Source organism: Sinohyriopsis cumingii, chromosome 2 (genome assembly GCF_028554795.1).
Source record: "Sinohyriopsis cumingii isolate HCF-2022 chromosome 2, ASM2855479v2, whole genome shotgun sequence".
Classification (NCBI taxonomy): domain Eukaryota; kingdom Metazoa; phylum Mollusca; class Bivalvia; order Unionida; family Unionidae; genus Sinohyriopsis; species Sinohyriopsis cumingii.
Genome location: NC_142962.1, coordinates 112,326,827 through 112,348,728, shown reverse-complemented (window position 1 = coordinate 112,348,728; position 21,902 = coordinate 112,326,827). Strand labels below are relative to the sequence as shown.

The 21,902-nt window shown below is 36.4% G+C and overlaps 1 protein-coding gene across 1 annotated transcript in view; it reads left to right on the top strand.

The window, feature by feature from the left end:
* Positions 1-13,903: 13,903 nt before the first annotated feature.
* LOC149805622 (uncharacterized) overlaps positions 13,904-21,902 on the top strand; it is a 32,303-nt gene continuing 24,304 nt past the window's right edge. The window contains exons 1-2 of the mRNA XM_089950260.1: positions 13,904-14,059; positions 20,728-21,010. Of these exons, the coding sequence (XP_089806386.1) occupies positions 20,736-21,010 (275 nt within the window). The 5' untranslated portion in view covers positions 13,904-14,059; positions 20,728-20,735. The remainder of the gene's footprint in view (positions 14,060-20,727; positions 21,011-21,902) is intronic.

The window sequence follows — 21,902 nt, the reverse complement described above, 5'->3', positions numbered from 1 at the left end:
GTATTTCTCTTTGAATTGTATTTGGTCTTCGGGAGTGTGACACCAGGAAGGATAGCCGCTGGCTTCTTGTTTCAGTTTCAAAAAGGCATCCACGTAGTCGGCGAAAATGCCTTTCTGAGTAGGGTCACCCTTGTGGTACTGTTGTGTCTTGGGAAAGTGGCAAATTTCGTACACTTCTAACAGTTGGTATCCCATGTCCAGAGCTTTGAACAATTCCACGCTGACCCAGGTTCCCGTCAAGGCACGTTCTTCCTGGCTGTGATGGCAAGGTTGGTCCTGGTTGCACGTTTCGGCACAAGTACGGCACAAGGGAAACATCAGTTTGCCTTGACAATGGTGAGGTAAGACGGGATGGTATAGGTTCGTGGGAGGCAAAACTTTACACTTGATCAAGCCTTCGTATTGTCGAATGTTTTTCAGGTCGATGTGTTCCGTCATCAATCGCGGGTGCCCTACAGGAAAGCGACAATATTTGCACACGTAGGGATACAGCGAACACACATCCAAGTATTTGATTTCTTCTCCTTTCTCTTCGTCGGCTTGGTACAGCAAACAGGTGGCATTGGTCCTTCCTCCGTACAAACTATCCCTCGGGTTCAACGGGTCCATGAACTGGTAACTTTCCACGAGGCGTTTAAACTCGGGATCGGTTTTCATACGGTGATCGTACTCGTGTTCCCACATTTCCACCACTTGGTATCCTTTGCTGTTCTAACTTTATGCGCCGCTGACAAGTGTCCTGGTACAAGTCTTCCATGGTTCGTTGTAAAAACTGATTTTTAGTGCTACGGTCAGGGTAATAGACGGGACATCCGTGAAATAAGCAGCCGTTAAACTCGTACACGATCTTGGGGTTTTCTAAGTCCCAGCCATCGACCGAATACGTTCCGATGGTCTTTTCACTCCCTCCGTTGCGGGCATGCTGAATCCATTTGTCTTCCTTGTCGCACAAGTAATGTAACCAGCGTACGGCTTTGACCGAGTATTGACGCCTGACATAGTGGGTCGTTTGAAGGCTGATGACAGCGACGGTGTTTTCAGGCATGAATCGTTGTCGATACACTAAGGAACACGCTTTGGCAATGGTGCAAGCTTCTTTCAAAGGATCGACCCCTCCGTGTCCCATGAACAGTTCTCGAAATTTTCCACAGCAACGTCGTAAAATGTCCACGTCGGAACAACAATACTTTAGCATTTCTTCCTGAAAGTCGAAAGGGTCCGAGGCGTGAGCCTGGTACCAAGCGTAGAAAGCTTCTCGTTGTTCGGTACGCATGTTGTCGGGGTCGTAATAGTGAGCCTCAGGCAAATGGGGTAGAACGGCGTGTTGATTGGCTTCCGCATTGAAAAAGTGTGGAAAGTACCCTTTAGCCATTTCTGTCATTCCAAACGTTTTAGGCATTCGGCTCAAAGGCATGGCCAAGTAGCTCATCGAATCTTTAAACTGTACTTGTCCCACTTGCATGAAAATGATTTTGGCTCCGTTCAAAGTCACTTTAGGACGCTCGGTGCCTTGTTCCGTATAGTATCTCAAAAGAAACTGTCCATCGTATCCGGAGAAATTGTGAGCCATCACCGTGGCATGACGATGACAATCTCCGTAACGTTCGATGTCCTCTTGGCTCCACGTCTTGTCGATGGGGTCTAAGATCCATTGGGCAAAATCGTCTAGCGTCTTTGGTCCCCGAAAGATTTTTTCACGTCCTCCAGGAATCTTGCTGCAGTGAGGGCGATGACTGAAGATAGGTTCTTGAATGCACTTCTCGCACGCTCGATGAGCCAAGCAGAAATTAGGAATGTGAATGCCAGTCTCTTGCATGCATTCGATATCGAAAAAGATGAAATTGCCTTTCTTCTTGTGACCGTCCTCTTTCTCTGGTGGGGGTGGTATTTTTGCACGTAGCATTCGTGTTCCAAGTCCACGATGTGGTGACAAATGTGACATTTTTTCTTTCCTCGACATACATGTGCCTTGGTACTATTGGTACGTATGCCTTATCCACAGGTAGGGCACATTCTCAGCAGTTGACAAGCACATTTCTTCTGTGAACCTTGTGTTTTCAAATGTTGTTGGTAACAGGTAGGACTGACAAACGTGCGCAGACAAGTTGAACAAGGCACTGGTTCTTCGCTCAGACAGGGTGGAGAGGCTAAACATCCTGGGCATTTCCATCCACAATGTTTGTGTTGTTCTCGATTATTATAACCATAGTCACATTTCTCACAATAATAAACATATCCCAGGAATGCAGTGATACTGGTAATGGTATCGAAATGTTCATCGTGATGATAGACATGAATGTATTTTCCGTCCTTAAAATCTTGGCCTCGAAACAACAGAGGCCCGCGCATTTCTTGAGGGTGCACTTTCAAGGTGTAGCGTGGAGCTAGGGCATCTTGCAATTTTTGCATCTCAGGAATGCCACAGGGTGTGTCATTGGACAGGCCAGCTTGTTGCAACAGGAGTTCTACTTCGTTTCGTTGTTTGGTTCGGTTCGATTTTCGAATGTTCTCCCAGGTTCTTCTCCATTCTACCGCGTCGTTCTTGTTGGCATAGGTTCGTCCCACCACGATGGCACGGGCTAAGCACATCTGGTCATGAGGGTTGTTAATTCGGACGAGACTTGTTTTGGTGCTGCGAAGGTCGTCCACCAATAAGACCTTTTTGCGTCCTGTCCCTTGAGGAAGAGAGACGTGAGCCATTTTCAGTGTGGCTTTACCATCGGTGATGTCAAACTGGTCATTAGATTGTTGTACGTGTTGAATCTTGTCCATGATTTTGGAAGGGGTTAGTTCTGCGGGTCTGCTAAACTCGATCCAAACAGGGGATTTCAAACCGTCGTGATCTATGGATAGTGTCAAGCGATCGTCTTCTTTGGGTTGACATTGTCGCTTGAGTGCGGTGAGCAAAGAATCCCACATCTCGGTGATAAACCCTTCTGCTTTCTCCAATGGTACGTCGGCCTTGAAATCTTTAAACTTCACCGTGTAGGTGTAAGCCGTGGTTCTAAATTTTCTAGAGGAGCGCTTTTCCGTCTCTCGAATGGAATAGTATTTTTCAGGGTTGACTAAGGGTGACGAACTTGGTTTAGAGGTTTCAAATTCTGGTTCACTCATGTCCTCTTCAAAATCACTGGCATGAATTTGTGCCAAGATTTCAGCTCTGGTACGAGGCGATAGATCACGTTTCTGCCTCTTACTTTCTTCTTCTTCTTTCTTCTCGAATGAATGGGATCGTTTCATCTTGAGTGCAAAACGTCAAATGACTCAAGTGTAAACAGCATAAACTAATTTATAGTCATGGCAGACCAGCGTATATAAAAGGGTGCGTGTCTTGTCCTTTCACTATTCATTTCACTCTCAAGCTGAGCACAACGATGGAAGAGACTACCCAGATGGAACGTTTCATCAGAGCTTTACGAGGGGTCATTAGAAAATTTTCTTCAGACCAGCCGACGGACTACTCTCCTTCCTTTCGAGATAAAAGTGAAGATACTTGCTATATCTGTCAGAAGAAAGGGCATTGGTCTTCAGAGTGTCCAGACCGTCAAAAAAGAAAGAAAACAGGGGCTAAAAAAGACAAAAGTAAAGATACCTGTTATTATTGTCAAGAAAAAGGACATTGGTCTCCAGATTGCCCAAAAAAGAAACAAGAGGAATCAGAAGAAGAGAGGGATTCTTCAGAGGAAGAGAGGGATTCTTCTGAGGAAGAAAGAAGACAGGTGAAGAAAAAGAAACAGGAGAAAAAAAAGAAGAAGGGAAGAAAGCGAGGAGGAAGAAGAGGAAAAGAGTGTGACGGTGAAAAAATTCAAAAAACAGAGAGACTAAACAAGGAAACAGAAGAAGTCAATGAACTTTTAATTGAAGTGTTGTGAATTGTGAATTGGATTGTAACTATGGATAAAAGAATACATTAATGATACAAGGTAAGTGTCTTTGAGTTGTGATTTTAAAATAAGAAGCTACACTCACGCACTCATACACAGACACGTACTATAAGGGTAAAATGGGTGGTTTTTTTTTTTGAGTTATTGGCAAATTGAAATTGTATTTCTTTTCGAGAAATGTGGGTGGCCCTGAAAAGGGCCTTTTTTCTTTATGGTGTAGGAGTGAGTTTAACCAATCAACTTTAACTGCCTTAAGCCTTTGCCACGGCCAAGACCTACTTCTGATGATTGGGTTGAAATCACTAAGGGTGGTACGATAGGCTTAGTCACAGGGTTGGCGTGTTTAGCTCGGGAAGGTCGTATTCTCTTCGGTCGTGATAAAGAAGTCTGATACATTTGTTTCAGACTTCTTAACTCCGCTAAAATGTCCAACAGTACCGTAGCCGTTTGATTTTCACCCTCTTGTTTCTTTGCTGCTACTTCTTCTTGCTGTTGTTGCTGTTGTTTTTTTCTTACCTCTTCTTGTTGCTGTTGCTGTTGCTGTAGGAGAAAAGCTTGTTCCGCTTCCTTTTGTCGTTGCATAAATTTCTCCAATTCTTCTTTCTGTCTCTGTCTAAAATTCTCCACTTGCGGTAATGAAGAATGAGACGAAGGTTCCGGAACAAATTCTTGCGAGGTAAGAAAATCCACAAAATCCCAATGTACCTCTTCTGAAAGTAAGTCCGGGTTCCCTTGGGCGGTCTCCCCTGCTGGTGCACCCCAATGGATCGTTTTCTGAATTTCCGTCATGTTGAATCACTGTCGCATAGATTGACTGCACACAAGCGCTAGCGAATCTATATAGACCAACTGACGTCACAGACTAATCTCTCCGGATTGGATGCGGGCTGACTGAATTTTGTAACGCGTGTTTGGATTGGTGAATGAACTCAATCCGTTTCAATCCTACCTCTACCTATAAATAAGCGCAGTTCAGTGCATTGATTCACTTGTTCTCGTTGCTTCAAGATGTGGACCGATGTGCAATCTTCTACGCTTGTGTCTTCCATGATGTTTAGGACGGACATGCTCATGTATGTCAGGTCCAAGTGGACTGTTGTTGATAGGACAGATACTAGCCAATGGATGAGGACAGTTTACATAGAAAGACAAGGATGTCTCAAGAGGGTACTTGTGTATGGACCGGCAGTTAGAAGGAGTTTAAGAAGAAGAAGAAGAAGATGTGACAGATGCCATCTATGTTAATATTAATATTAACATAAACCCAAAGGCCCTTTTCAGGGCCAGCCATATTTCTCGAAAAGAGATAGCCTTTCAATTGCCTACCCTTTTTTAAATTTAAATTTAAATTTAAAAAAATTTTTTTAAAAAAATCCCATATTCAATTCCCCTTGTCCCTAGACAAACCCAAACTCTATTCCCATGTTAATTTCCCTTGTCCCTAGACAGACCCAAACTCTATGTTAAATTCCCATTGTCCCTAGAGTGACCCACGATTTTTCTCCATGTTAAATTTCCATTGTCCCTAGAGTGACCCAGGGGTGTTTTTAATGCTAAGTCCTATTGTCCCTAGGGTGACCCCATTTACTACTGATAGAAATCCAAAATCAAAATGAAGGGATAAAAATCCAAAATCAAAATGAACCGATAGAAATCCAAAATCAAACTGAAGAGAGAGAAATCCAAAATCAAAATGAAGGGATAGAAATCCAAAATGGAATAGAAGGGATAAAAATCCAAAATCAAAATGAAGAGATAAAAATCCAAAATCGAAATGAAGGAATAGAAATCCAAAATCAAAATGAAGGGATAGAAATCCAAAATAAAAATGAAGGGATAGAAATCCAAAATCAAAAAGAAGAGAGGCAAATGCAGACAGAAAGAGAAACCAAAGAATGTTAAATGTAACTGAAAGTAAACGAAACGGAAAGCGTCACCCCTTTACACACAAGTTCATCTTTAGATACTACCATAAATGTTATGTTAGCACCCTTTATAAAGCATCCGAAGTTTAAAAATATTTTCCTGATTTTGAGACAATTTCTACAATGGCCAAGAAAACAACGTACTTTTTTTTATTGTAATGTGCACTTCATGGCAAAGGTCGTAAATTCTGCTCTTCACTGTCGGTACAACAAAAAACTAATAATGATGTGGAGAAGAACAGTATCATTAAGGGTTATGAGTTGGTACCTGAGCCATATCAGCAGAGGTTTAGGAACTGTAGAAAGGAAACTAGACAAGCAAATGTTGAATTTTCAATGGGGAAAATATCAATTTGAATAGGTGTCGCTCAGCCCAGAGAGTTCATCAGGGTCAGATAACCCATATTAGTCGATGAGTTCAAGAATTAGTGACGTCATAACCGATCTTGTTGAGCAAAAGGTCTAAATTTTAGAAACTGCTGCTCGTATAACTGACATTTATTCTTCAATCCACAAAGTTTCACTTTCCGGTAAGTCCTCCCCTCAGAATTGTTTTTATTTTGCAAAGGAAAACAACTCATTCTTCAACGAGCACGTTTAAAGTTCAATCTGGCACAACTTTGAGGAAGCAAGCTTATTTCGTCCAACCTGCATCTATTGCAAGTGAAAATATCACATTTTTTATGACTGTTACATATTGACAAGTAAACGACAGAAAATGACAAAGCTATTGCAAATGCCCCATTCTCTAAGAGGTCAATATCACGGTTGGTTATAATGCATATGTTGGGTCACACAAACCCAAGTCTGATTCGGCATTGCTGGATACTATCGGAAATTTTGTTCCAATTTTTATATAATTGCTGAACCCCTGACAATTTTTAATTGAGCAAGAAGACCAAGTTTCGTTGGACTGAAAACTATCAGAAGGCTTTTGATCAGTTAAAGGCCATACTTAGGAGTACACCAGTTCTTAAAGCCTCCAATTTAAGCCATTTATTTAAACCGAAAATTGATGCAAGTAATGTTGGATTGGAGCATTATGGATTCAAGAAGATGTTTGTGTGATTTGGATTTTTAAAGCAGCTTTAACAATTTTTCAGTCATAATGCTACGATGTCTGCAGTGTGACAGTTTATAGTGATATCAAGCACTGGGGCATCATACCGCAGACATGTAGCAAGATGTCCCACCCAGTCACATTACCTTACCTCCAGGCCGACCAGTCCTCTTAATGCTGAGCGCCAAGCGAGGCAGCTGTTAGAACAATTTTTGTATGTCTTTGGTATGACTCGGCCGGGGATCGAATCCACGACCTCCCGAATTCGAGATGGACGCTCTAACCACTAGGCCAACGGAGCGGTCATTCAAGAAGATAATGTTTCATAAATCATGATAAAATGATGTTGATCATCCAGTCTGACTGTTTATGAAAAACTATGAACCATTCATGTCGAAAGATTCTGTATCACTTGCTGGTGATTCGGCAGCGCATATTCCTTTCAAACTATTAAGCGACACGGGATATTCTCAGAGTTTTTTTTTTCTTATCAGTTCCTTTGCCTTGATCAGTGAAATTGTTTTTTGTGACATTTTTCCTATTCAGGAGTAGATTAAGGTTTTATTAATTCTCCTTTCCATTAAGTAAATTTGTTTTCAGATTTAGTCTCAAGAACAGCGACAGTCGGAACATTGTTTCTGTAACCATCGATGGTATTCCTTTTTTACTAGGCAATGACTTAGCTGGAGATTAGGCTGCTGGTGTTAGACTTGTTAATGACATGCATTATTAAAATCGAAATGTCGATCACATCGAAAATGAAATACTTGGTTTTTACACGAGCTGTAGCATGCCCAAAAATCGCATCAGTTTCATTTTAATTCAGAGATAGCCTTGACCTTAGCATGTATAGGTTTAACATGTCCATATCCAACGATATGTCCCAGGAATGTTAGACAAGCCCTGCAAAACTCAAGTCTGGATAAACTGATTGTCAAACATGCATCAGTGAGTGAGTCAAAACATTTCCGAATTGTCGCTAAATGTTCTTTCAATGTGTCGTTGTATATGATGGCATCATCGATGTAAATATCATAATTATCTAGATCAGATGTAATCATGTTCATTAAATGTTAAAAAGTACGTGGCGAGCCCTTCATCCCAATCGGCATCGCTTTATATTGATAAAGGATATCTGGTGTCTCGAATGCCGAAATTTCCTTTGCCCTTTCCGTCAGCGGAATTTGCCAAAATCCTTTCACAAAGTCAAATTTGGTGCCTTACTTCGCATTTCCAATGTTTTCAATGCAATCATCGATTCTTGTTAATGGAAATGAATCTGTTTTTGTCATACTATTTACCTTGCTATAATCTGTTTTATTTGGTTTCGGAACAAGTATACATAGTGAACTTCAATCAATTTTACTGGGTTCTATGAAATCATCCTGCAGCAAAACATGAAATTTCCTTTTTCAATTATTCCTGTTTGAGAGCTTTCATAATGTACGGGTGTTGTTTCATAGGGTGGAATTTACATTTTCAACATCGTGAAAGATTTTGTTTCTTCTTGTGGGAACATCTGGAAGTAAGTGCTCATATTTAAGTAATAACGGTTTATGTTCATTCCTTTTTACTTGTAGCAAATGTGAAAGTTATTGTTCCAGATTATTCATTTATTTACATCCCAGAAGTACTGTTACTAAAATTTAACTCATTCGTTTTCTTGTTATCTTTGTAAGGGCCGTAATACCTAATACGAAGAAAATTTTGATGAATGAGTAAGAGAGGCAGAACTCTATTACCAGACTCAAAAGTCCTCTCCAGTGAAGTTCTGTCAAACCATAATTTCACTTTTGACTTGAATTGCTGGACGACGAGTTCAAGTATAACTTGCTGGAAAATTCCAGACATAAAATTTGACCCAGGATCGGATTGGATAAACTCAAGAAGGCCAAATTGAGTACAGAACCTTTATCAAAGCTTTTGCTATAGTTTTAGTTTCAATATTCCTCAAAAGAAGTGCCCCTGAGAATCTTGTTGACGCACATATTATGGTCAACAAGTATTGGTTACCTCACTTGATCTTAGGTAAAGGACCAACACAGTCTACTAATATTCTGCTAAACGCTTCGTCAAATGCAGGAATATGTTGCAGATGATCCTTAGGTATCTTCTGATTGGATTTTCCTATCGTTTGGCAAGTAATGATAATATCTGCCGGATTTACAAACATCACTTTTGATTTTTGGCCAATAGAAATGATTCAAGATCTTGTGATAAGTCTTATTAATCCCTAAATGACCAACAAAAGGAGTTCATCGTCCAGAATAAGTATTTCCTGTCTGTATGGTTTTGGAACTACAATTTGATAGTTCACTGACCACTCGTCACCAGCACTTACCTTGGGAGGTTTCCATTTTCTCATAAGAATTCCAATTGTAATGAAATATTAAACATGTACTTTTGTGGCTTAAGTTACAGTAATGGCCATTTAAAACAAAGAGGAGATCTCATGTTTATTTTTTTCTTCTGTTTGACGACAAGTGATTGTCGTTTGTCACCCTGATTAAAATAAAGAGAATACGTAGTTAAAATAGCATCACTGTGATCAATATCATTTGTTTGACCTAAACAAGGAGTGAATGTGACTTCTTCAAAAGCCTGACCAATACATGTGTCAGCTAAAGGAATACCTTCCTGTTCAACATCATTCTCAAGAGCTTTCGTTACCATATCTGTAGTAACTGCACAAGCTGGGTAAAAAACAGGGAATTTGTTTTCAATAGGATCGACATTATAATTCAGACAAGGATTGCCAGTTACAAGTGGATTAACCACAAACTTATATCCAGCTAGGTCATTGCCAAATAAACAATGAGTGCCCTCAACAGGTAAAGAAAACACTATTCCGACCATCACAGGTCCTGGGAGTAGGTCTGGTGACAAATTTACATAATCGAGAGGAAAATTTACAAACCCGCACTCCACTCCCTGGAAAAGAACACAATCATCAGGAGAAGACTTCTCAGAAAAGGCAAAGTACCTGATAATAAAGGACTCTGAGAAGCTCCTGTGTCCCTAAAAAGTTTAATAGGGAAGGGATTGGCTTAATCACCTTTGAGTGATATAGAACCCTGCGACATGAATGGTTAATAATTCTCGATAATAAAATCAGACTGAGGTTTATTAGACCCAACATATGTATTGCTTTCAATACAGGAAAGTGACCTTGACCTTGCATAAGTCGTAGCATTTGGAATAGGTCTGTTTTGCTTCTGTTCTTATTTTTCTATTTGTAGCATTAAGAACTAACATATCCTTTCTTTTTGCAATAGGTACACGTAGGAGACAATAATGTTTGATCAAGTTTATCACAAGCTTGATTTCTCAAAGTTGTGCCAGATGGGAATTTAGAAGGGCATTATTAGGCTGAAATGCCTTTCTACCAGAAGACCGCTGAGTGGAAGACTTACTTACAAAGGAAACTTTATGAGCTAAACAACACTCATCATCAGGACCAGCAGCATTTCCCAGGTTTCGACCTTACGCTCATCAAGATAAGGCTTAATGTCACTATGGACACAGTTCTTTATATCTTCAAGTAACAAGATTTGTCTGCGATGCTCGGATACTTGATAAACTTTCTTGGCCAAGCACCACCTATCAAATGACTGCACGTTTTCTCTTGCAAATTCGACATGGTTTTGTCCAGCTTCCTTTTCAAAGTTCCTAATTTTTTCCAATAAGCCTAGGTACTAACTAATAACCCTTTAAGAGGCATTCCATAACCAGATCATAGTCAGCACTTTGATGTACTGACAGGGATGCATATATGTATCGGGCTTTGTCAAAAAGTGTATTCTCTAATAAAATAGTCCAATGCTTCCTCGGCCATTTAAAATGTTCAGCAATCTTTTAAAAATGTGGAAAATATTTGTCTACTCCTTTTTCTCTAAAAGTGGACACTAACCTAATATTCTTAGTGACATCGAAACTTGAATTTGTTTGTAAAGTGGGAACGTGCTTTTCACTTGCCAGCTCTGATTCTCTTATTCTAAATTGAAATTCCCTTTCTTCCTTATCTCTTTGCATTTGCTTTTGCATCTGTCTCTCTCTCCTCTTTCTTCGATTTTAACTGCATTTGTTTCTCTCTCCCTCCTCTTTCTCCAGCTGCAACTGCATCTGTGTATCTTCTTCCTGTTACTGCGTTTGTTCTTTCTCTTTCTCTAATTGCAACTGCATTTGTCTCTCTTTCTGCATTAGCTAATTGCATTTGCATTTTTTCTCCTCTTTTTCCAACTGCATCTTTTTTCCTCCTTGTCTTTCTAAAGTTCAAGCCTTCTTAACTCTAATTCCAGATTGTATGTTAATTTTAATTCCTTTACTTTTATGTCAGAGTCTGTTAGAGACTTACTGATCGAAACCAGAGCACTTTTATTAAAACACTCATTTCCACCAAATACTGGACCAAAATATTTTTTATTTCTTGCTTCGTTACAAATGTTTTTGCCACAGAAAGATAATATTTTCTGGAAAGCTGAATCAATTCATCTTTTCTCAAACAGACTAACTGCTAGCTGGTAGGAAATGAAAGATCCCACATTTGATGACATTGTAAAAAGAAAAGTCTGCTGATTTCACTAAAGATTTTCTAAAACGCACAATAATACTTGAGATTAAAAATGTCTGAAACTAGGGGAATTTAAATTTCAAAATCAAAATTTTCTGAAATATATACACAAAAATTCGTATCCCAAGGAGGGGCCCCTAATCTTCTGTTACGAGTCTATGCTCTTAAAATAAGTAACAAAAATGAGTGAAGACAACAAGCTGTGTAACTTTTAACAAATAATGTATTTCCCTAGACTACAAAGTAAGCCAATTAAGAAAAATTAGCATACGGTATTGCGAATTAAATCCAATTCGTAATCCAAGAATTAAACCAAAAATCCTACCAATGAAAAGTTCTAAGTGAATCTCAGTTTAATTTCAGATGAAACTCAAGATGGAGGACGATGACGTTTGTAATAGTCAACATTGGGCTGATGTGTCAACGGTAGTCTTGTTGAATCACAGAAAATATTATTCCAGCTTTTGAATTCCGTATAAATTCCAGTAAATGTCTTTGTCCAAGAATTATCTGAGCACTTTTGTATTTCCAAAGACAATAATCACGAGAATTTAATAATCTGAAGGAAATAATATTCAGTCCAAACTGATCACAACATTATACAACTTAACGTGTCAGATGTTAAAGCAGGAATGATAGAACTTTTATCAGAAAATCTGTTATACATATAATTAAGACATTAAACAGATTCTCGGATGAGGGTCTAAAGTTCGTCCTTCTGGAACAAATGGAAGTTTGCTTACCAATTGACGCATGCATAATCACACATAGTCCAGTTATGACTTTTACTCAGCTTAATATTCTTACTCTGAGAAAGATAAGAAAAAAAAAAAGATAAGTTGTTTACCAAATCTGTCACTGATTTTAGAACAAGGCCAGCAACTAGATACAATGTTTATATTACTAATTGTTTACAATCAACAACAAAAAATTCTAAACAATGTCAAATCCAGTAAGCAATGCCACGTTACAATAGCATGAAATGTAATATTAAAAAAATTAAAACTAACAGACAAACAATTAAATTAATTGTACATACCAATATTAGTTCTGCTCAGTTTATAGTATTTTATTTATTTATTTAATTTTTTCACTGGAATTACAAAATGCTGTTTGATTTAGGACTAAATCGCTATTTGGGGTTATTGTGAATTAATTTAAGGTGATTTTGGATTTTGTCAGTGGGATACATCAAAACTATTAGCACATCAACACAATTCCAGGATATTGGTAGATCAAGATAGGAATAAATGTAAGGCACCGCTGGTCTTCATTCGGAATACTGGATACTTTTGGATTTGTAATATAACTTTTAAAACTATTTGGGATTTAATTGTCAATACTTTAAGTTCGTTTTTATTTTTCACTTTGTAACCTAAGGAAGAAATTTTTTTATTGAATTTAAATTGCTTTTTGGGTTTCATACTTTTCTGTTACTTGGTTTAAAACCATAGAGTTGTAACAGTAGTGAAACCATTGTAGTATATTCAATGTCTACTATAGAACTTTGGATATTTAGTTATTTCTCTGTAGTAGTTGTATACCCCTGTAATAATGCGCCTGCACCACACCCTCGGGCAAGGAATAATCTGTTTGCCCATCCCAAACCCAACCCCAGTAACAAAGGATATCAAAATATATTTAATCTTAAGAACTGTGGGTGATTTTAATGTATATTTCCCTAGAGGAGAGATTTCCCTAGAGGAGAGATAATTGCTGAGATCTGATTGACTACTTAACCAAGAATACAATTGAAAGTTTTATTTTACCACGTAAGGCAATTGCTTTTAGAATAATTAATCGGAAAGTGTTTAGATGGAAACTTCGAATTTCTTGTCCTACCGTTGTTTAAATACTATCCTCATGAATATAATTTTTTCATGTTCTGTGAACAATTAACTATTTGTCGCAATATGCATTGGTGGATGAGAAAGAGCGCCCTTTCCACTAGCACATAATAATCAACGTAAATTTATTCTCTACGGCAACCAAGAAATACATGAAATTCGATACTAAACGAACAATGGAAAAATCACGGCATACCGCAGCCTCGAATGAGACTTAATGACAGTCCAATGTTAGTGCCTGGTAAAGAATTACAAGAATGAGACAGTGTCCTGAATCGTGTTTTTCGATGTTGAATTTACGTTGAATATTGTGAGCATTTACACACACATACTGTCAGTCTTTCTATGGATGTACGTTGTTGTAAATTCATGGACTATTTTCTCACTGATTAGAAGAGTACAGTATTTGCAACAACAGCGTATAAATGTATAACTTTGGGGGTCACGCATAATCAAACCTGCGGTCTCTTTAACTGTATGGCTCAGAGACTAGTTAAAAATAGAGCGCGGTTAACGCACACGGCATCGCTCTTTAGATGGCTAATTAAGATGACGGCACTACATATTGTCGCGGATGTAATGGGCGTTTACAATTTGTCACCTGCATCCTCATCCGCCTCTTTTCTAGAGTGAGGCTTATAAACATAACCGCTAAACAGCGGTAGCTGGATCAGTTGGCGTATTGGAAAAAGGTGATATACATTCAAAACTGTAGAACTGGAAGAACTAGGGAAACTTGTTTTCACCAGCTGAAAAAGATATTTGCGTTTTAGGTAAGTGGACACACAAGCAAACACACACACACACACACACACAGAGAGAGAGAGAGAGACATATATATATATATATATATATATATATATATATATATATATATATATATATATATATAATTTCACTCAGTTATATTTGAAAGTCTGCCTTATTTATTTACAGCCAAACTGTAAATAAACTTAGAAATCACAGTCCAAACATTAATTCAAATACCCATTTGATACCATTATGCAATTTTTTTTTTATGATTATATATAGACATATCAATTGGTGAAAATATTTTCACATTTATTTGAATTGCATTATTATTTATGAACTAAAATTCTACAAAATATGGAAAAAGAAATTAAGCAATAAAATGATACCAAAATGAACACTTTCATAACTTCTTCAAGAATAAAATTGTTCGTTTGTAATACTTCAGTGGTTGAGTCACACATGCCACTGCTGCTAGCAGAGGTGGGTGTGGTGTGGGGAGGCAGTGTCGGGTGGTTTGTCTAAATATTGGCGTAACCACGCTTCACTAAACAAACCGTAATTAATCTTACAACCTCCATGCACCTTAGAGCAATACTGCATTTAGCAGTTAGAATTTTAATTGTATATAAGATTAAAAATGCAATTTTATCATGTAATTTTCACTTCTCTCCATATTACAACCAAGCATCTAACTTGTGACGCACCAATGCGTACTTTCACTGCTTCCTATTGATGCAATGTAGTCATAACTAATGCGGCACGTGACCTTCATAATAAATAAACATTTAACAATTGTTTTTAATATTTGTAATAATATAAAGCTGCATTTTTCAAAAGAATTATAAATAGGCATTCAATTAGAGTCATTCATTACATTTAACCTTAACTTTGAAAATCGGCTAATATTTATAAAAATATAAATAGACACTATCAATACTCGTTTTACGTTTAAATGTAACATGTTACAGAGCGATACTAATAAAGGCTACACGCGGTTACTGTGGAAAATGCAAACATTCATGTAATTATATGATGGGATAACCTTTAATGTATAACAACGTTAAGGCATGCACCGCACATTTTGTAATGTAAGACACGTGCATTAAAATAACCTTTACGTTATTTACATTGTAATTAATCCGGGTTTTCCGAATATCCCTCAATGTCCGGAGTAGATCCTATATTGCTGCAGTCAATTGGTTTGCAAACATTTATAAGATCTTCGGTCTATGACGGCAGCTTTAACAGACTTCCTCTGGGGAGTAGTGATTGATTGATGTCAATGGTTCTGATACAACAGTCGCTTATGTCATGGATAAGCCTTAATTCTGGTAGATAGTCTTACGCACGATGAACAATTTGTAACTGATAAATAATAATAATAACAATAATCATAAGACGAAGAAGAAGAAGAAGAAGAAGAAGAAGAAGAAGAAGAAGAAGAAGAAGAAGAAGAAGAAGAACAAGTAGAAGAAGAAGAAGAAACGAATGAGAAGAGATCGAATTCGTTAACGTCACGGAATGTGGCTAAAATCAGCATTTTCCAATTTCGTTTGAAATAATGTTGCATTATTCATCAACAATGAAATTGAAATCAATGCAAATTTCTAAGCCTGAAAGTCAATAGCGGGATGTAAGACGCCAAAAAAATTCTTAATAATAACAACAGGCTAGCATCATGATCTTTTTGGGCTCATAAAATACAATCTCAGTAATTATCAACTTTATTTTTCTTCTTCTTCTTCTTCTTCTTCTTCTTCTTCTTCTTCTTCGTCTTATAATAATAATAATAATAATAATAATAATAATAATAATAATAATAATAATAATACACTGTAATAATTTAATACATGCTTGTAATTTCGGCCGGTGGACTAAGTTATAAATTATTATTATTATTATTATTATATATTCTAATAATTAAGACATTTTGATTAGCAAAGTCTCAATAACCGTTTGGGAGGAAAGACAAGCCTAAACTGCATGCAGAAAGAGGGATGCAACTTTTCATAAATGTTCCTTCTAGATAAAACGGGAATGCGATCCGTTGATTAAATAAATATTTGGACATTTAGAAAATTTCACATGAAGGCGAAGTGTGTCTTATTTTGTTTAGTAAAAAAATAAATATTTTGGAAGCCAGTTTTATATATATATATATATATATATATATAGAGAGAGAGAGAGAGAGAGAGAGAGAGAGAGAGAGAGACAGACAGACAGACAGACAGACAGACAGACAGACAGAGAAAGAGAGATACAGATGGACAGAGAAAGAGACAGAAACATACATAGAGAGAAAGAAAGACAGAGATCGAAAGAGAGACAGAGACATGGAGACGTAGAGAGAGAGAGACAGACTGATTGCGGCATCAATCGACTTGCTTGTGCGACAAAAATCTCCATATCATCTTGACTCAGCATCAAATGGTATAACATTACCGTGTTATGTGACCCGATAATTAACTACAGGTATTGCTAAATTACGAACCATTCTAGATTATCCGGATATAAACGAAGGTACATAAAATGTATTGCTAGTAGCTACAAATGTACGTCGGACATAGTACAATGTGTTATTCCTGTATCCAAAGTATTTTAATATTAAAAGATGTGGCGAAGATAAATATGTACAAAGTTAAATTTAAGTATCGGGTGCAATGTTTGGAGTGTCAATAAACAATAATTATTAGTAATTAACGATAAATAATAATAATGATTAATTAATTGCTAATAAATAAAGCAAAACATTTAAACATTTTCCTGTTTTCGTACATCCAGGGGTACATACACTTGGGAGAATTATATTTTATCCCTAAAATTTTATGTCTTTTTGACATTTTTTATTCTTTGACAGTTTAGAATAGCTTAGAAGACAGCCTGAGTGGGTTATGCTACAGAATTGTTGTCCATTTGCTCAAATTATGTACCTAACAACTATGTGTGAGAACAATTACTGAAAGCAATAGAACGTACATGTCATAACCGTATAATAACGCTATCATAAACGTATAAATTAACTGAGTGGACCCATAATAAATAGTATAAATAGTCTAAATAACCATATCTACAAAAATAAGCCTTCCTGTGTTTTTAATAAAGGCCTCATTCTGACTTTGAATTAGTTCTCTGACAGAATTTCACAAATATCCACCATTGCATCTTGTATAAGATTTAGCAATTCTTACATACCGATAATAATGAGTATCAATCATACATATTCTACACATGTCCAATCTTTTGCATAAATTAAAATTCACTTAGTTTGTTTTTCAATTTAATTTTTTTAATTTGTAATTGATAGTTTTATTTGTAATGTCAATATACACAACATGTGAAAATGGCATGTGTCTAGCCTTACTAATAAACTTGGAGTACCATTTTCAAAACTTTTTTTATAATGCTTATAATGGACTTAAATCACAATTTGTTTTCGCATATGGTGTCAACATTTGTTTGGTAGTACTGAAATATCCACTTTGTCCAAATCCTTAAAAGTCATACAATAATCTAAAATACCTTCAAAGACGAACTCTCAGCATGGCCGGAAGACGGACTCTCGGCATGGCCGCGAACATGATCTGTTGGCTCTGGGAAAAATTTTCCTGTAGATCCTTTGAATTACAAATGGTGATGGCGGTGTGCTCTCTGACCTTTGCGGGCTTCCGAAATTTGGTCCAAATTGTCCTACCCTGTCCGCGGCTTGGACTCACTGTGAAATTTGTATCATAGATTAACCGTACTTTTTTTGTTGAAAGCATGGACTGTAAATAAAGCACCGTGTAACGGGTCACATATTTCACTTCCGGATCAGCGTTTATGCCTCATTAAACAATGTGCAATGTCGCCGAAATACAAACAGACAACTAAACTATAATGCTCAAATTCTTAAAACAAAAAACAACAAAAACAATTTCCTTCAAAATCAACACCAAAACGAGAGAGGAAATATGATCTAAACATAGACATGCAGTACATTCGTGGTAACTGAACCGTGACCCATGTCCATACAGGTGGATACCCCTAGGTAAGCAGATAGTACTAGAGAATGACTGAGGTAAAATTCTACTTTCATAACGATGTTTGAAAAAATATATGCTTGACGGATGGGATATGGCGAACATGGTGCATCTACGCAGCAGTCCAGTGACAACGTAAACAAGACATGTTGATCTCATAGCAAAAATGGAGTTTGACTACAGGTGGGATGGAATGAAATCGAGTACGCGGTGTCTCCGATGATGTTTAAAAAGAAGTATCTGAGAGGCCGGCGCAATGAATTTTGTACTGAGGAGAGCTAGTCAGAAAATAATGTTTTCTTATTTATCGCTGGTAGAAACGTTGTCTGTATTGTATCACTATTTGTTGTGGGTATAGACTTAGGGGTGGGGGATGATTTATTGACATTCATTAGCTTCAAAAGGCAAATTATGCCAAGTGGTGCAAGTTTCTGGAGAAACTCGTCCACATAGCTGTCTTTCATACCAATACACTGTCGCATAAATGTAACAATGAAAGGCATGTCCCACATAATTTTTATGTCAGGTCAAATTGATAAGTGCATGGAATTGCCCGTGTTGTATTTACAAATACATGTATTCACATATTTATGTAATCATATTTAATATGCATATTGCAGAGTAATGCTATATATATATATATATATATATATATATATATATATATATATATATATATATATATATATATATATATATGGGGGGTCTGTCTGTCTGTCTGTCTGTGTGTATGTGTGTGCCTGTGTGTGAGGGTGGACAGGTGTGATTTGGATTTTTAACGTAACTTTAACAAAGTCATATCGCTACGATTTCTGCAGTGAGGCAGTTTACTGTGATGTCTAGCACTGGGCTGCAGACATGTATCATCAATGTCAAACCCAGTCACATTATCCTGATACCAGGGCGACCAGCCCTAACACTAAACTCTTACTCCTGAGAACCAAGCGAGACAGCTGAAAGTACCAGTTATATGAGTCTTTGGTATAATTCGGCTGGGGTTTGAACCCCTGACCCCCAGCGTCCGAGGCACATATAATTCAGACTAGTTCCGTAAAAATATGTATCACTTGTAATCATGTGGCATTGACGTTTTGCATGCTGATCTGATCATAGCTAGTTTAGAGAATTTAGTATAGGTTTCATTACCTTTCCGACACAATGTTTACTTCATTAGCCAGTCACAATGCACGCTGATGATAGATAGGGGCAATTGGAGAATTTATTATTGAATGAATGCCAAATACATGTAAGGAATTTATGGTAATGCATATATAGCCATCATTCCAATTATACAGAGTCATGTATTTGTGTCATGTTTGTCACACAACCAAAACTTTTTTCTAAACTAATTACAATCGGGGAGATAATGCGAAAAATAAAATGGAAGTGTTTTACAATACAAATGTACGCATTTTTTTGGGATACAAAATACCATGAAGGGGAGCGGAAGAACGTCATAAACCATTGGCTTCCGTTCTAATCCTTTGCCATCTATATTGTACTTCTTGTGTTGTCTAATTACAAATTTCTGAAGTAAAATGAGTTTAAACTAAACACCATGCGTATGATCGCACACTTTGAAAATATTTCTAAATGTTATATGTGCCTATTATTACTACTAATATGATATTACATCCAGATCTTTTTTATACATAATAATAGTTTTTATAATATATCCATTCCTTCTTTTATTTTCCATATTATACCAGTATTAGTTTTATAATATATCCATATCTTTTTTATACATAATACTAGTATTAATATTATATTATATCCATACCATATTTTATGCATAATACTGGTATTATAATGTATCCATATGGTATTGTACACATTGTACCAACACTAGTGTTATAAAAAATCCATACGTTATTTTATACATCATACTAGTATTATAATGTATCCATATCTTTTTTATACATAATGCTAGTATTATAATGTATCCATATTTTGTATACATCATACCAGCATTATAATGTATCCATATTTTGTATAAATCATACTAGTATTATAAAGTATCCATATCTTTTTATACATAATGCTAGTATTATAATGTATCCATATCTTTTTTATACATCATACTAGTATTATAATGTATCCATATTTTGTATACATCATACCAGCATTATAATGTATCCATATTTTGTATAAATCATACTAGTATTATAAAGTATCCATATATTTTTATACATAATACTAGTTTAATAATGTATCCATATTTTATATACATCATACTAGTGTTATAATGTATCCATATTTTTATAAACCATACTAGTATTATAATGTATCCATATCTTTTTATACATAATACTAGTATTATAATGTATCAATATTTTGTATACATCATACAAGTATTATAATGTATCCATATTGTTATACATCATACTAGTATTATAATGTATCCATATCTATTTTATACATAATACTAGTATTAGTATTTTCCCCGAGAACTAGGTTAGTATCTGTAGTAATACCAAAAGTGTTCATTTACATGTATGATATTTGTGTTATTGATTTGTTTTATCTCAGATGCTTAACTTAAAAATTTAGATGAACGATTATTATAAAATGGTGTCAAGCTGAGAGATTTTAGAATTTCACAATAGTCGTGAAGGTTGTATAGATTAATTAAAGTAACACTTCAAATTCTATCATTGCTCCATTTCCAGGTTTGAAAATGAGAACATTAACACTGTGTTTTCTCTGTGGACTTGCCATTGCAGTGGTTATGGAAACTGTCATGGCGGATTTCTCACGCAGAAACTGTTTTGTAGAATGCATGGTGCAGAAATACAGAAAACCAGTATATTGCGAGTGCTCCAACACAGACAAATTGGAATGGGGTAAAAGAACACCAGACGGTTATCGAACGCGTTCTCCCGCCCGTCTGCCATTTAGATATGGAAAACGGGATTTACCTTTCGCATCTCAAGAAAGATATGACGAATCGGGGTAAGTGGTTTTAATCAAAATAAACGTGACTAATGTTATAAGAAAACAATTCCAGAAAATGTAATGGATTCTAAAACTGCATATATATTAAATTTATGTCGACTACATGCCGCTGTTGTCCGTATAAACTGGAATGCATACATGTTGATATGACATAACATTGATACAGTTGTTGTCCGTATCATATGGAATGCCTCCATGTTGATATGTTATAACAGTGATACAGTTGTTGTCCGTATCATTTGGAATGCATACATGTTAATATGACATAGAAATGATACAGTTGTCCGTATTAGTTGGAATGCATACACGGTGATCTGCCATAGCAATGATACAATTGTCCGTAGCTATTGGATGCATATATGTTGATATGCTGGAACAATGATAAAGTTGTTGTCCGTATAAAATGGAATGCGTCCATGTTGATATGCCATAACACTGATACCAAAATAATGAAGATAATCCAAAACATTGTGTTATAATACAGCGTCATTTCAACATGTTATTCATTCAAGGTATTTTAAAGACGACTCAATGGTGGGTCCTTGATTTTTTAATTTTAAAAAACAAAATTCACACAATTTAGCAATACGATTTCACCAATAATTTATGTGAGCTATTTAAACCAATCCTTCATCCGACAATAGCAACTACAAAATATTAGGCAATACGCTAGCAGGTGGTATCATTCAAGATTATTTTTTTTTCACCATGGAAGAAATGAAAGCCAATGGGTCTGGCGTGAAATTTAATATATCAGACAAGCAAGCTTATTCTAATATTGATGGATAAAGAAGGCGAGAAAAAAACAATACAGTACAATAATAAGCAGCTAGTGCACAAATGCCTTAGAGCGTCTGCTTTTGAAGTGATTATACGCAGCTTAGGATAG